Genomic DNA, 15165 nt, shown 5'->3' on the forward strand with positions numbered 1-15165 from the left:
CACAATCTCCAACATATTTATAAACATTTTATCTCTCATTTAAAAAAAAAAACTTTGATGATTTTTGTTCTTTATCATTCACACATTCAATTCTATCTAAGAGACACCATCAAGAAAAACTTTTTTGATAGTTAATCTTTTGAGTGAGAAACACTCACTACAACAAACAAGACCTTAGACAACGCTTTTTTTAGCCTTAGACAGCGCTTTAAAGCGCTGTCTAAACCTCCGCTGCTAAAGGTTTAGACAGCGCTTTTTTAAATCTTAAAAGCGCTGTCTAAGCCCCCCCCCCTTAGACAGCGCTTTGGCCAAAAGCGCTTTATAAGACCCTCTTATTTTAAATTTTTTAGGTATACCTTAGACAGCGCTTTTGAAAGGCGCTGTCTAAGCCCCACCCCCTTAGACAGCGCTTTGGCCAAAAGCGCTTTCTAAGACCCTCCTATTTTAATTCTTTTAGGTATACCTTAGACAACGCTTTTCAAAAAGCGCTGTCTAAGCCCCCCCCTTAGACAGCGCTTTTTACAAAAGCGCTGTCTAAGGTATACGAAATTCATATAAGTTTAGCATTAATTTCATGAGCATTGTAACAGATTTTGAAGGATATATAAACGAAATTCCAGTTTCACAAAAGCAATTTTCTTCATCCATTCCAATTTTTAAAGATTCACTCATTCACAAAATTCCAGTTTCACAGAAGAAATTCTTCATTCATTCATGAAGCAGAATTGTCATATATTCATCCATGAATTTTCCACAAGTCAGAAACGGCACAAATCAAAAGTTTTAGAACATACATAACAACGCCACAGTTAGCATTCCACAGGAAAATAAGTATACCCTTAATTAAATCCTAATAATTACACATAGACATCATTGAAACTCGCTAATAAAAAATTACCAAAAGTGCAAGAATTAACCGTGGCAGCCCACCCCAATTCGGTACAGATGCAAATTCTGAAATCAGTTCGAAACCAAGGTAGTACATCCTGCATAATTATCACAACAGAACGAATGTTGTAAGTTAACATTAACCAATATAACTGAATCTAACATAATCATGTAATACCGTCACTAACCCTACTTCAAGTTATTAACATGGTTTTCTAAACAACTCACAATTCAAACCATTCAAACAGCTTTTTAACAACATAGCAGTATGTTATAACCATCGTAAACGACATTTTAATCGAGTTTTACTAAGTATCGGTGGCAAAATTCTCAATTAACTTCAAATCCATTACAATTATTAAGTTGTTGGCAAGTGAGCAACTCAAAACACACTAGCTAGTGCTGTCTAAAATGAGTCGTTAGCAGATTCCCAAAATTAGTCATAACAACTTAACTGATACAACTTGCTGCGGTAACAGCTCCCGGCGCTCATGCCCAATGACAAGTCATGCACCAAGACAATCATTAGCATAGCGGAAAGTTTCAGCAAGTAAGTTCTACATCAAATAATCAGGCAAGTGTTTGGTCATGGTCTTGGCCTTCACTAATAATGTTTCTGATACTAATAGGCCATGACAGATCTCACCATCAACTTGCTAACAGATTTACTAACATCAATCTAACCTTTTGTAGTAACATAATTTCAAAGCAATCGATTATAAATAAAACTAACAGAGTCAAAAAATGGGAAATAACTAACAGCAGGACTTTGACTAACAGTTAAGTTTTTTTTTCTAATTTCATAATAACCATGACTAACTAGTTCTCTAACTTAACCTAACTAATTTTAAATTGATTTGACAGACTTGTAACTAACAAAACAAACTAACATTTTAACAGCAGAACTTCCAACCACAACAAACCTTCATAGAAGTAACGTGCAAATCCAGCTGAACTGCAAGCTAAGGTCCAATTTTGACTTATCCCTGCAAGCAATACAACTATTTTAACTGATGGAAATAATTAATAGAAAATCAATTCACATATAAAATTAACTTGCAACTAACAGAGTTTTAACAAAAATCCTAACAACCTGCCCTAACATAACTAACCTGCCCGATCCGTTGCCCGATTTGGTTGAGAATACCATGTATATAACAGTGCAATCAGAAGCTTTTCTAGTTTTTTCATTCCTCACCTTCAATCTTCACTCTTCACTCTCAAGCTCTCTACCCTCATATTCAGAATCGGTTGCTTTTTGCTCAAAGATTAGAGCTCATTCTTCACAGTTCATCTCTGAGAAGCTCACTTCACTTCCCTCTCGCGTGATCACTTCGCCACGTAACCACCGCAGTGATGACTCTGCAATTCCATAACACAGTTCAGAAGAGTTGAAGAAGAAGAAGAATCGCAATCACAGTTGAGAAGAATAAGATACATAACGAGTGACACAACAAGAGGAAGAGAAGCTAATACCTGCGATTCTCTGAAAATCCACCGCACCGGAATTCTGAGCCGGATTGGAGTTGGATCCAAATTCGATCTTCCATTCGCAATTGGTGTTTAACATTAAAAGTAATCTGTTCAATTATAAGGCATTAGTTGTCAAAAGTTACTAACAATGGAAAATCCAAGTCTTGAGACATGAGAGTTTGGGCAGTCAGCTGTTAACCTTAACACCATCCAACTTCAAACATAATTATGATTTTGAAAATATATAACAAAAGAAGCAGAGAAAACAAAGAACAAGAGATAACCTGAATCCGTGCTCCAGTAGAAGCTTGCATACTCTTAATTGTTTCTCCTCCTTTACCAATTATAAGGCCGACCTAAGAAACCAAATCAACTATAAACAAAACACTGTAGAAAGTACATGGGTGTACATATTTCGGGCAACTTTGCACACCTTATTGTTTGGGATTTGCATCGAAAATTCATCACCCCCAGATTGTGCAGCCATCCGTCTAGTACCACCACCGGCAGAAGCCCCGGCTTCAGCCTAGTAAAGAAGCAACTCTTATCAGTGATGTTAATGGTTACATTTCCCCCAGATTATTACAGTTAAAAATCAGTAGAAAACAACCATCGTCAATGACGCTTCACTAACAGGTTACAGTTAAGGCCATTCGACTTTGAAGATCATTTTAACAAATTCAGCACAAAACAATCATACTAAAGTTACAAAATCAGTTCAAAACAAATACTGTCAGCAATATTTCACTATCAGGTTACAGTTGCAGTCATTCAAACCTCACTAGAGCAAATTAACCAGAAAACACACCATATTACAAATAGAAAGTCAATTCAAAACCACTCTTATCAGTGAATTTTCCCTGGCAGGATACAGAGCGCACTAATTCCAATATAATTTAAGCAAATTTATCATTAAACATTTCACATTGCATTTACAAAATCAGTTGAAAACAACTCTAACCAGTGATATTTCACTAACAGGCCAAAGTTACAGTGATTCCACAACATAATTAGAGAAAATTTAAAACAAACCTCAGCAAGGACTTCATTGATAAGTTTCTCAGCAGAAGCAACAGCATCAGAAGTACCCACAAGGTGACAGATCATTTATTTTCTTTTCCAAATTAGCATCCTTTTCTTGCTTCTCAAGTCTAAACTATCCAATGCATTTCCAACAAAAAGGGATGATTATGTTTGTGCTATCTGGATTTCGCCATGTTTTATATATTATGGCATAATATATAAACACATACTACTCTTTCCATTATGACTGATTAAAAATTGTGAAGGTTTAGATTGGCTTCATTTTTTGCTCTTACCTATTCGGAAAATTCAAAAAATTGGCAATGCACAGAAAACACAATTCTGTGGAAATGGTTTAGGTTAAGTGCCTAACATAGCTTAATCATTGGTGAAGTCTTTCATTTATTAGCATTGAAATTCTAAAAGCAAAAGACTCAAGTGAAGAAAACATACATTTCCTTGAGATTATCTAAGCCAGTGAACACATTGCCAATTGGTCCATACAAGAAATTGTGGCTTAAATTCCTGCAAGACAAAAAAGTGTTAATTTCACTGCCATTTTCAAAATTCAATAATTATATCATACTCAAATGTGATAAGAAAATTTGAAGCAGCTCCCCTTTCAAGCTTGGAATCAAATCAATATGAATGTAACTCACAGATGTCTTAGTTTTTTCATGTTTGATAATGAATGAGGGATATTTTGGCTCAAATAGTTGCAAGCCATGTTTCTGCCATAAAGAAGGATCATCAGAAAAAACTCACTGCTATAGCTTCCGGTAAAATCGAAATCATCAGAAAAGTAGGCTTACATATGTGTGGCATTTGGAGGTAATTCGTATGGTATTTCACCCATTATGCTGTTGGAACTGATATCACTAAAAAACCAGAACGGAATTAAAGTTAACCAATCAGAATGGGAAGTAAATCATATCTTGACAATATAGTAAACCAACCATCCCGATAAGAGCTTCAAACATAAAACGACTTACAATATCTTCAAATTTTGTAGATTATACAGCGAGGATCCAAGATATCCGGTAAGGTTCAATCCTTGAATTTTGCTGCAGGAGGACCGACAGGGCAAGTATAAGGTTTCTTAGTTGCATTATGGGGGATAGTGATATTATCTAACCAGAAAAAATCATAATTTTTGAAGTGATATAGTATAGTTAGAGCCTAGGTGCATTTGAAGTGGTATATCATTTACGATCACTATTTAAAATCTTGATTATCAGTAGAATATGTGCATTTACAGATGTATAACTGAGGAGTCAGAACAAGCTACTCCTGTCCAATACTCCTCACAAGGATCACCACCGTTCCATCCGTGTAGCCCTTGAGGGTTGTTTAAGCTCCTGTATAGATCCTGGAGGGCTGTAACTGTTTATAAAAGAATTGCAAATAATATTTAGTTTAGTTAGAGCATAAAAATGATATATATGCTTCAAGTGTGATCTATAACAAAATTAGTTCAATTTAATTTGAAGTGAAGCATGGAATTTTTTTGTTTTTCTCAGGTTCAAATCTAACCCTCACAAATACATGAATTTTCTAAATCAACCACATCTTCAATTTATCTCTATATCAATTTAGCATTACTGACAAAATCAGCTACTTGCTTGCCTACATTAGCACGGACACCGGAAACACGACACTGACACGTCGATGTCAATAGTAATTTGAAAAGATAAATAAATTAAACATAATAACAAGTATCAGTGTCGATTTTGCACACACTGAAACAAACACACATTTTTTTAGACGTGTCGGTGCTACATATCTAAATAATCCTAATAGGATATTGTTCTTCAATGTTATCTTGAAAGTGGATTTAACTCAAAGATATCGCAAAACCTAGTTCTGAATTGCAGCCACAATAAAAAGTTTTAGAAATCCTCTGCAATTTCGGCCGTATTTTTCTGCATTTCCGCAATATCAAGGTTTACTGAACAACTGCAACCGATTGCAATTTAGAAATCATGAAGCAAAGCTATATTTCAGTTGATTTTGCATGCACACACCATATCTATTTTGAAAGCAACTAACTATCCAAACGCAAATCTATGGAAAAAAAGAAATAGTTACCGTCAAATGGATTGGTGAATGCGAAGCCGTAAGAAATCAAAGTTGCTGAGAACACAAGGAAGACGAGATTCACGTAACGAATCATTTTCTTCTTTGTTTTCTTGTTGTATACTTGATTGAAACTCTTGTTTTCTCTCAATTTTCCTCAAAAACGAAACTGAATCGAATAGAATCGATGAAGACCAAGAGTTCGAAGGAAGCATGTTTATGAAGCGAGCCTGCACAGGATAAGAATCATACATATAATGGGGGAAAGGGTTAGGGTTTAGGGGAAGAATCTTTCACACAGGATAAACAAGCTCTGATTGAGGGTTGGAAGAAGGGGGAGTGGATTTGGGAGAAAGAGAAGCAAGCTCTGATTGAGGGTTTGGGAGAAGAATGTAGGATTTTTAGGATTTGGGAGGGAATAACTTTTTTTTTCGTGACATGGAGGGAATAAAGACTTTAGATAGCGCTTTTGGTTTTAATTTTTTTTTTAATTTAAAGACTTTAGACAGCGCTTTATCAAAAGCGCTGACTAAGGTCTATATTTAAAAGCGCTTTCTAAAAGCGCTGTCTAAGGGGGGGTCTTAGACAGCGCTTTTAGAAAGCGCTGTCTAAGACCCCCCCTTAGACAGCGCTTTCATTATTTTTTTGGAACATTTTCCGTGTTTTATTTTAATTTTAACCTTAGACAGCGCTTTCTTTTAAAAGCGCTGTCTAAGATGCGCTGTTAAAAGTCATTTTTGGCGTAGTGACTAGGAGAGAGTGTTGTTTAACACTAATGATTTTATGAATGTTTTTCAAGACAAAAATCAGGTTTTTGGATTTTTGGCGAGTGGTTTCCATTAAAGAAAAATAAAAAGTATTCTCCAAAGAGGATTTGGAGTTTCTATCATGTGTCATCAGTTTAAAGATTTGGAAAAGATAGTCTTGGTGGAATCGAGTGAAGATTGTTGTTGAACGAGGTCCTGGAGTGCTTGTGATATGTGCAGGTGATTCAATTCAAGATCATGGATCTTGGATACTTAAGAAGCATTATGAGTTACGTGGAGTTGAAGAATCAAGAACTATAACGTATAACTTAGTGATTAAGTCTAAGTATTTGAATATTTTGTTTTGGTTATCATCAGTACAAAAAGATAGTGTAAATTTTATATTGATGACTACAACTAAATTTTAGATGGTTTACCATCAAATACTGAATTAGGTGTCATGTGAGAATAAAGGTACTAAACCCATATAAATCTCTCTAACTCTTTCTCTTTATTTTCTATTTAGATCTTACATTGTAGATTTATTATTTTCAGTAGTTTGTATGTTTTAGATTCTTTTCTTGTTCATAGATATTTATTTCTTAAGTGTAGGTTTGATTAGATCTAGTTTTCTACATATTTGCGGATTATATTGAAAATTTGTAATATTAGAATGTTTAGTTTGTTAATTCAATTACATTCACATTTCTATATTTGAATCTATATAGATTAACATTTCCTAGTTACTAGTTAATCCAAAATTGTTTTGCATTCCTTAAAATTTACTGTATATTAACATTACAAAGAAATTACACTTGATTGCGGGGGTTATTTAACTAATTTGTGGGGGTTTTAACCTTCGTAAATTATTTTGCGTGATTTATAAAAACCACAGCTTAGACGATTTCCACAAATTATTTGCAGAATTTTTTAGTGGTCGTTGATATCCTAATTATACAAAAGGATTTTATTTGCGGGGTAAAAGTCCCTCTCAAAATATTAGTAATATGAAAAGAAAAGCTCATTTCAGGTTCAATAATCTGACTATTGAAAGGTGCCTTATCTTCTAAAGTTTGGAAAAACTACTTCCTTAGCCGGTTTCCATTCCAACATATCTGTAAGTATTTAAAAACAATTAAAACTATGCATTATGAACATATATTGAAAAATATTTATCCAATTGCATGATTTTAATTATTATTTTTTCAATATTTGCTTCTTCTCTTAACCGTGTTTTAAAGAATACTTTTAAATGGGAAAGATCTATTCAATCCACCCCCTTCTAGATTATTCCATGTCCATATTCACCAACATTTCCTGAATCTGACCACGGGGTGCATTTGTATAGGTTTAATCACAATCATTTTCTTTTAGACTTCCCTAAATATGACCTTCAATTGACTTTTGTGTTTGATGGGTATAGATGTAGTCTGGTCTAGAAGATGGGGCGGGGGAGAAGGGTTGAATAGACCATTCCATTCTTAAAAATTCTTTAGAAAATCAGAGTTTGACAACAACTTCTTTTACTAAACACTAATATGAGAGTTAATCTAAGAAGATTCAAATAAAGATATTTGAATGTAACTTGATTAACTAATTTAACAAACTAAGATTACAAATTTCTAGATATAATTTGAAACAAGATTTATTTAGAAGACGAGATTGATGACTTCTTAGCAAGTGTACCGATAATTTTGCAGTAATAAAAAAGATCGAAACCAAATGGAATGCTATTTAACAAGACAATATTGTGCAATGTGTATAAAATACTAAATTAGGGGGATTTTCGAGTTTTGAATGGGAAAATAAAATAAAGTGTTCAAACAAATTCACTAAAGCATTCAGGTTGTGTATAGAATCCCCTATTCATATATAGTCGGTGTTCGATGCATTACATGAATGATATTGTCACTATAATCCCACGACAAATTAACAAAACCACTATAACCAATCCCTTGCGATATATCTCACTAATCACTACTCGTAGTTTTCTATCCCTAGTTTACCAGCATAAGTAGGATTAAGCAATGCAACACAACGTTAATTCCTAAGCCACTACTCGGGGTCTCCTATCCCTAGTCAACCAACGCAAGCACAACAATTTTCCTAGGTCCAACACATAGACTAATGGTCAGTATTTCCTATTTGCCTAAAATCAGATTATAAGAGTATCTCACTTGATTGTTTGAGGATTGGAAGTCTCTTGGTTGTATCCTTGAGAAAAATATAAGTACAAAGGGTATGTATTACTCTTAATTTGTGAGAGGAACTAGGATAACATTGTGTGTCTCTCTTCTCTCTTCCATTCCTTATTCGCTGCCCATCGCTTACCTATAATTCAGATTCTATACTTTTTGTTTAGAATATTACTAGAGCTTTAAAAATAAAGAAAAGATGTAACACAATTCAACTCCCTTCTTGTGTTTTTCAAACCTTCACACAAGATAACCAGAACCAACTTGAGATATTAATGTCAAGCTAATATTAAACCAATGAAATCCTTTTAAAGGGTTTAGCCTAAAACCCAAACAAACAATCCCTAAATGGATAAATTATTCAATAAAGGTAAAAGTGTTCTTTGGTGAATTTTCAATTCTACCCTTTTAGAATTACACAAACGCCTCACTCGCAAAAGACATTTCTTGAAACCATTACGACTAAATTTCTAAGTGAGAGAAAGTGAGAAATATTTTTAGAGAGAGAGTGAGAAGCGAGATATGAGAGCTCACGATTCTCGATGTGAAAATAATAGGGCAGTGACCTCTATTTATAGGCTAGAGGTTGGCACAAAAAGGAAAAATTTTGTAGCCAAATTTAATGAGTCAATCGATTGGCACCATGCACCATTCAATTGGTTGACCTAACATTAATCGATTAGAAAAGTTAAAAAGGAAAGAAAAGATATATAGTCGTTTCTATTCATTAAGGCAATTTCCTATGCGATTAGGGTGCACTTTTCCACTAGCCCAATCAATTGAGTATAAGTGCTAACCAATTGGTCAATACAAAAAATTATCCTGAACTTTTATGATAGTTCCCAATTCATTTGGCACGAATTCAAAGAATTTTTATAAATATTTTCTTAAGAAAAACATGTTTTAAAACTTTTTTTTAGTGTGTGTGACTGTGATTAGCCGTATAACTTTATGATAAAGCCCTTTTCTTTTACAATACTATTCACAGACGCGACAAATCTATCTTTCACACACTTCAAGACTTATCAGGTGTTTAAATCTTATAGACACTTGAGTGAGATTTACCTAGTGATAAGGCTCGAATTATATTCCATTTAGGTGTCATCATCAGAGGATAATCATCAAGCTTATCAAACCATACGTAGCCTGCTTGCATATTTAACCAATTTATACTTGACTTTAGTTTTCATCATTCAAAGCATACTCAATTGTCATCATCAAAAGAATATTCATCTTCAAGACTTCTTTGATCACTAACTTGCAAAACATGGTTCCACGGGTTCGTGGACATAACATGTGAAAAACTCATATCTGATATAGTGAAGACTCTCAAGAAGAAGTACTTGGGGACAAGAGTATGCCAAGTGGTTAGACTGGACATGTATAATTTGTGGAGTAATTATCTCAACCCTTATCTCTTTATATTTCTGGTGTTTAGTCTAATTTCAAATTCTTTAATTATTTCGCTTCCTTTTCTTTATTTGTTTTACAAAAAAATTATGTTAAACAATAAAATTTATCATATAATTTCTGATTTGACATTGTTTTTCAAACCTACTTAATTCACCATATCTCTTGTGTTTGGAGTCACTTGTCTAACAATCACAAGGCTCCCAAAACCACAAGATCCACAATATTGAGCATATTAACCTTCACACATGTCTTCAATGTACTCCATGATCCCATCCACATTAATCTTCATTTGATTCAACTCGAATCCATTGTTAGAGTCTTGATTTGTTGATCGATGCTAGAAACTCCCAAACCTCTTGGAGAAGACTTCTTCTTTTTGTTCACTAGAACTTAATATTTAGAAATCATAACCCAATTATTCTATTTGAAATAAATATGTACAAGAACATTATAACACCTAATGAATCGCCTCATCAAAAGAACTCACACTCTTTTTTTTTTTATAGTTGAGCAACACTTAAAATTGGTGTTTTTCTTTGAAGTTAAAGATGAATATTTTCTGAAAATCTCAGACAAATAGCTTTTCTCACTCAAATTATCACTCACAAAATATATTTTCAGGGTTTATCTAAGAGAGACTTTGTGCGAATGATGAGCATCTATCAAAAGTTATTGTGATTATGCTTCAATATTGTGAATTATGCAAAATTATATAGAGAAACAAGTTTACATATGTGATAGAGATAAAGCACAAAAATAATGTAAAAATGGAAATTTGATTCGAGTGAAAGAAAAATGGATTAATTCAAATCTAGTGAAGTAATAATTAGAATGAAGAGATGAAAAACTCATAATTTGGTTGTTTGATTCAAATCATGATTCAACTCATGTGATTTGAATCATGTTTCCATAAACCATTTCAAAAACCAATATTTTGTGTTTTATTTTATTTTAAGCTAAGCAATGGTCCGAATAAAAAAAACATCATTATTAGAACCAAGCAAGGGAATGACTTGAACCAAGTTTCCACCAAAACATTCCAAATCCTCAAACTTACATTTGATTCGAATTAAGGGTTGTCATGATTTGTATCATGATTCACAAAGCCAATTTCTATGAAATAAAAATCTTCATGATTCAAATCAAGGAATAGCATGATTCTAACCAACCTAATATATTTTCTTGATTCCAATCACAAAATTTCTAATTCAAATCATCTGCCTTGACTTTTGGTCAAATTTCGGTTTTATGCACTAAAACATTTTATGCATGAGAAATAACCATTTTCTAAGAGATATGTTGTGAACTTATTATAAGGGACTCGATTTATAACAAAAATAAACACAATTACAAGCATCAAAATATGTAAACAAATTAGGGAAACCCTATAAGCAAGTCCGTTGGGTGCTCTTCTTGTTCCTATGATTTTTCAATCATGTCATGTAAACCTCCAACATGTCTCTGACCTGGTATTTGAAGACCTTGTTCACCATTATTTGATATGTTGCTCCCATGTTTTTAAGGACAAATGGAATGACCTTATAATAGACTTTACATGCATCCTCCATGAAATAATTTTTCTTGTGGTTGAAGGGATCCAATTCTATCTAGTTACTCCCTAAGTAAAAGTCCATGAAATATAGGAGTTTAAATCATGAGAATCAATTGGAAATTTTATCTATATTAGGAAGTGGAATCACATCCTTATTTAATTTCATATTTAAGTATGAATAATCAACGTATGTTCACCATTTCTTGTTCGCCTTTAGTACCACACCCTGGAAAAGAAAATGTATATTTCTATGATAATGATATGGCCATTTAGGTCATGGAATTTCATTTTTAGATGAGTGAATGATAACATTACTTCTAGGGTCAACAATGTCTGTCTCCCAAGGATGTAGTTATAAGCCACATTTGATGATCACAAACTTCACCTTACCAATTTTCATCTTTTTGATGATCCCGAAAGTGACCAGGAGATGGACGTAACTCAATCGTCTTATGGTTGTTCCATCAAACCATTGAAGACTCGCTTCATAGAATGGTCGTATAAGAGGATGAAAACATATTTTCCTGTACTTTTAGACATACATGATGCCACACATTTATTCCTTTTTGAAATAGGCGCTCTTTTATCTTAATTTTTTTTTAACATTTAGGAAATTTCTCTTCCAGATGAATTTTATGGAAAGATAACCCATAGTTTTTGTAGTAATTCTTCTACTACTTTTGTATTTAATGACCTCGTTAATCAATCTTTGGTATGATTCTCCCATGTTTCTAGGACCGAAAGGCAAAAACTTATAATAAAAGTTACTTCCATCCTCCATGAAAGAAATTTTGTTTTAGTTGACAGGATCCATTGCTATCTAGTTTTATCCTGATTACACGTTCATGAAGTTTATCTATATTAGGAAGTGGATTCACGTCCTTAGTGCATGCCCTATTTAAGTATGAATAATCAACAAACATGTCCCCTTTCGTACTAATGTCACATTGGTCAACATCGATATATATATATATATATATATATATAAATATTAAATTTTTCTTCCATATGGATTTTGTGAAATGCTAAATCTTAACTTTTAGAGTAATTCTTTTATTAATTTTGTATTTGATGACCTTGTTCATCATTCTTTGGTATTATGCTCCCATATAATTTGAGACGAAAAGGCATGACCTTATAGTAGAAGTTACTTGCATCCTCCATGAAAGCATTTATTTTACGGTCAAGGGGATCAATTTCTATTTGGTTGTATCCTGATTAAATGCCCCTGAAATATAGGAGTTCAAATCATAAGGACTTATCGAAGAGTTTATCTATATTAGGAAGTGGATGCACGTCCTTACTGCATGCCCTATTTATGTTTTATTAACCAATATAGTTAAGCCATTTCATGTTTTCCTTTTGTACAAAGACCATATTGGTCAGCCACATAGTGTGTTTTATGTTAGATATAAATATAGCTCTAAGGAGCTCATTGACTACTCTTTTATCCATTTCTTCAATCTATAGTGACTATTTTCTTCTTCACTGTTGCTCGTATGGGATGTCTCTATGAAGAGCTAAGGTGTGACAAGCTACCTTGGGGAAAAGACTTGGCATATCTTTAGCTAACCACATGAATGTATCATGGTTTTTCTTTAGGAATTCTATCACTGTGTCCTAAACCGATTCGAGAAAATCAATTCCAGTTTTGATGGTATTCAAAGGGTCCTCATTTCCTAAGTTTGTGGTAAAATCTACCATTGGTTTATGTTTTTAAGCTTCCTTCCTTGATTTCTCTGGCATGACTTCCTTTCCCCTTGTGACTTTAATAGAGATCGTCTATTCTCATTGGGAATTTACTTTTAATGCTTCTTCAGCCTCTTCTTTTGGTAGGTGGTGCGTGTTCAACTTCGATTACTTTTCCAGTAGGGCTAGGAAACACACATGGCAAGAGATAAGATAAATTTATATGAGCACAACATGACATATAGGTCGTGGAAATTGATTTTTAGATGAACTAACAATGAGACTGCTCCAAGGTCACCGATGTTTGTCTCCTAGTGATGTAGTTATAGACAGAATCACATTCAATGATAAAAAACCTTACCACATAATTTTTCATCTTTTTGCGGATCCTGGAAGTGACCATGAGATGGACCTAACTCAATCGTCTTTTGGTTGTTCCATCAAATCATTGAAGACTCGCTCCGTAGTATGGTTGTAGAAGAGGATGTAAAGATATTTCCCATACTTTTTTGCAAACATGATGCCACATATTTATTCCTTATTGAAAGAGGTGGTCTTTTTTCATATATTTTTTTTTAATATTTCGTGAATTTTTCTTCCACGTAGATTTTCCGGAATGATAAATTATAATTTTTAAAGTAATTCTTCTTCAAATTTTGTATTTGAAGGCATTGTTCATCATTATTTGGTAATTTTCTCCCATGTTTTTGAGACAAAAAAACATGACCTTATAATAAAAATAACTTACATCCTTCATGAAAGCAATTTTGTTGTGGTCGAGGAGATCCATTCTTATTTGATTGTATCTAGATTAAATGTCCATGAAATTTAGGACTTTAAATCGCGAGGAGCTATCTAAAGAGTTTATATATATTTGTAAGTGGATACACGTCCTTAGTGTATGCCTTATTTAAGTATGAATAATCAACACACATGTACCATTTCTTGTTCTCCTTTCGTAGTAATACAACATTGGTAAATCACATCGTGTCTTTTACCTTGAATATGAGTCTAGTACTAAGGACCTCTTCGACTATTCTTCTATTTGTTTATTTAATATTTAGTGATATTTTATTTTACATTATGCACAGAATAAGATGTCGCTTTGAAGGGCTAAGATGTGACTAGTCACCTCAGGGCTAATACTTTGAATATCTTTATCTAATAACACAAATGGATCACGATTTTTCTCAAGGAATTTTGTCATCGTATCCTAAACCAGTTCTAAAAATATGTTCCAATTTTGATGGTCTCCAAAGGGTATCCCCTTAAGAAGTTTGTATTAAAGTCTCTCATGAGTTCAGGTCTTTTATCTTTCTTCTTTGATTTCTCCGTTATGACATCATTGTCCCCCATGACTTTTCCAGAGACGTCTATTCTAATAAGGAATCTACTTCTAGTGATTCTTCAATATCTTCTTTTGGGGGATGGTGCTCCTCTAGCGTCAATGCTTCGTTAGTAGGCCTAGGAAACAGACACGAGAAAAGAAATGTATATTTCTTTGAGAAAACATGACCATCTACATTATGGAGTTTTTTAGATGAATGGATAATGTGACCACTCCTAGGGTCACCATGGTTTGGCTTCCAAGGATTTTCATAAACTTCACCTTACCAATTTTCATCTTTTTGATGATCCTGGAAATGACTAGGAGATGGAATTAACTTAATTGTCTCGTGGTTATTCCATCATATCATTGAAGACTTGATGTGTAGTATGGTTATAGAAGAGGATGTAAACATACTTTCTCGTACTTTTTCACATACATGATGACAAATGTTTATTCCTTATTGAAAGAAGCAATCTTTTATCTATTTTTTTTTAATATTTAGTGAATTTATATTCCACAAGAATTTCATGGAATAATAAATAAAAAAATTTAGAGAAAGTTTTCTACTACTTTTATATTTAATGACCTTGTTCTTGATTCTTTGGTATGATAATCCCACGATTTTGAGAACTTAAGGAATGACCTTATAATAAAAGTTATTTTCACCCTCCATGAAAGCAATTTTATTGAGGTAGAGGGGATCCATTGTTATCTTGTTGTATCCTGATTAAACATCCATGAAATATAGGAGTTTAAATCACGAGGATCTATCACAGTTAT

General features: G+C 33.3%; 1 protein-coding gene across 3 annotated transcripts; it reads right to left on the reverse strand.

Annotated features, from left to right (window-relative positions):
* Positions 1–2364: 2364 nt before the first annotated feature.
* LOC127135638 (protein STRUBBELIG-RECEPTOR FAMILY 2-like) lies at positions 2365–5867 on the reverse strand. 3 transcript variants are annotated; one of them, XR_007808628.1, is made up of 10 exons: positions 5473–5867; positions 4641–4767; positions 4377–4448; positions 4197–4262; positions 4044–4115; positions 3838–3909; positions 3394–3512; positions 2795–2887; positions 2646–2717; positions 2365–2468 (listed from the first exon to the last, which is right to left on the reverse strand). XR_007808628.1 is itself a non-coding variant. In XM_051062298.1 (8 exons), the coding sequence occupies exons 1-7, from the start codon at positions 5555–5557 to the stop codon at positions 3440–3442; spliced, it is 567 nt and encodes a 188-aa protein (XP_050918255.1). In that variant the 5' UTR covers positions 5558–5867; the 3' UTR covers positions 2479–2887; positions 3394–3439. The 3 variants fall into 3 exon arrangements, 1 of the variants encoding a protein (XP_050918255.1); XR_007808627.1 differs by having other exon boundaries at positions 2646–2887; XM_051062298.1 differs by lacking the exon at positions 2365–2468 and having other exon boundaries at positions 2479–2887.
* Positions 5868–15165: the final 9298 nt, after the last annotated feature.

The sequence above is a fragment of the Lathyrus oleraceus genome, chromosome 4 (assembly GCF_024323335.1).
Source record: "Lathyrus oleraceus cultivar Zhongwan6 chromosome 4, CAAS_Psat_ZW6_1.0, whole genome shotgun sequence".
NCBI classification, from domain to species: domain Eukaryota; kingdom Viridiplantae; phylum Streptophyta; class Magnoliopsida; order Fabales; family Fabaceae; genus Lathyrus; species Lathyrus oleraceus.

Coding starts and splice junctions, on each gene's coding strand:
- LOC127135638 (XM_051062298.1), bottom strand. CDS start 5,557: ATGATTCGTTACGTGAATCTCGTCTTCCTTGTGTTCTCAGCAACTTTG. Junction 4,768..5,472: donor ATTCACCAATCCATTTGACG/GTAACTATTTCT, acceptor TTTTATAAACAG/TTACAGCCCTCCAGGATCTA. Junction 4,449..4,640: donor GACTCCTCAGTTATACATCT/GTAAATGCACAT, acceptor GTCCTCCTGCAG/CAAAATTCAAGGATTGAACC.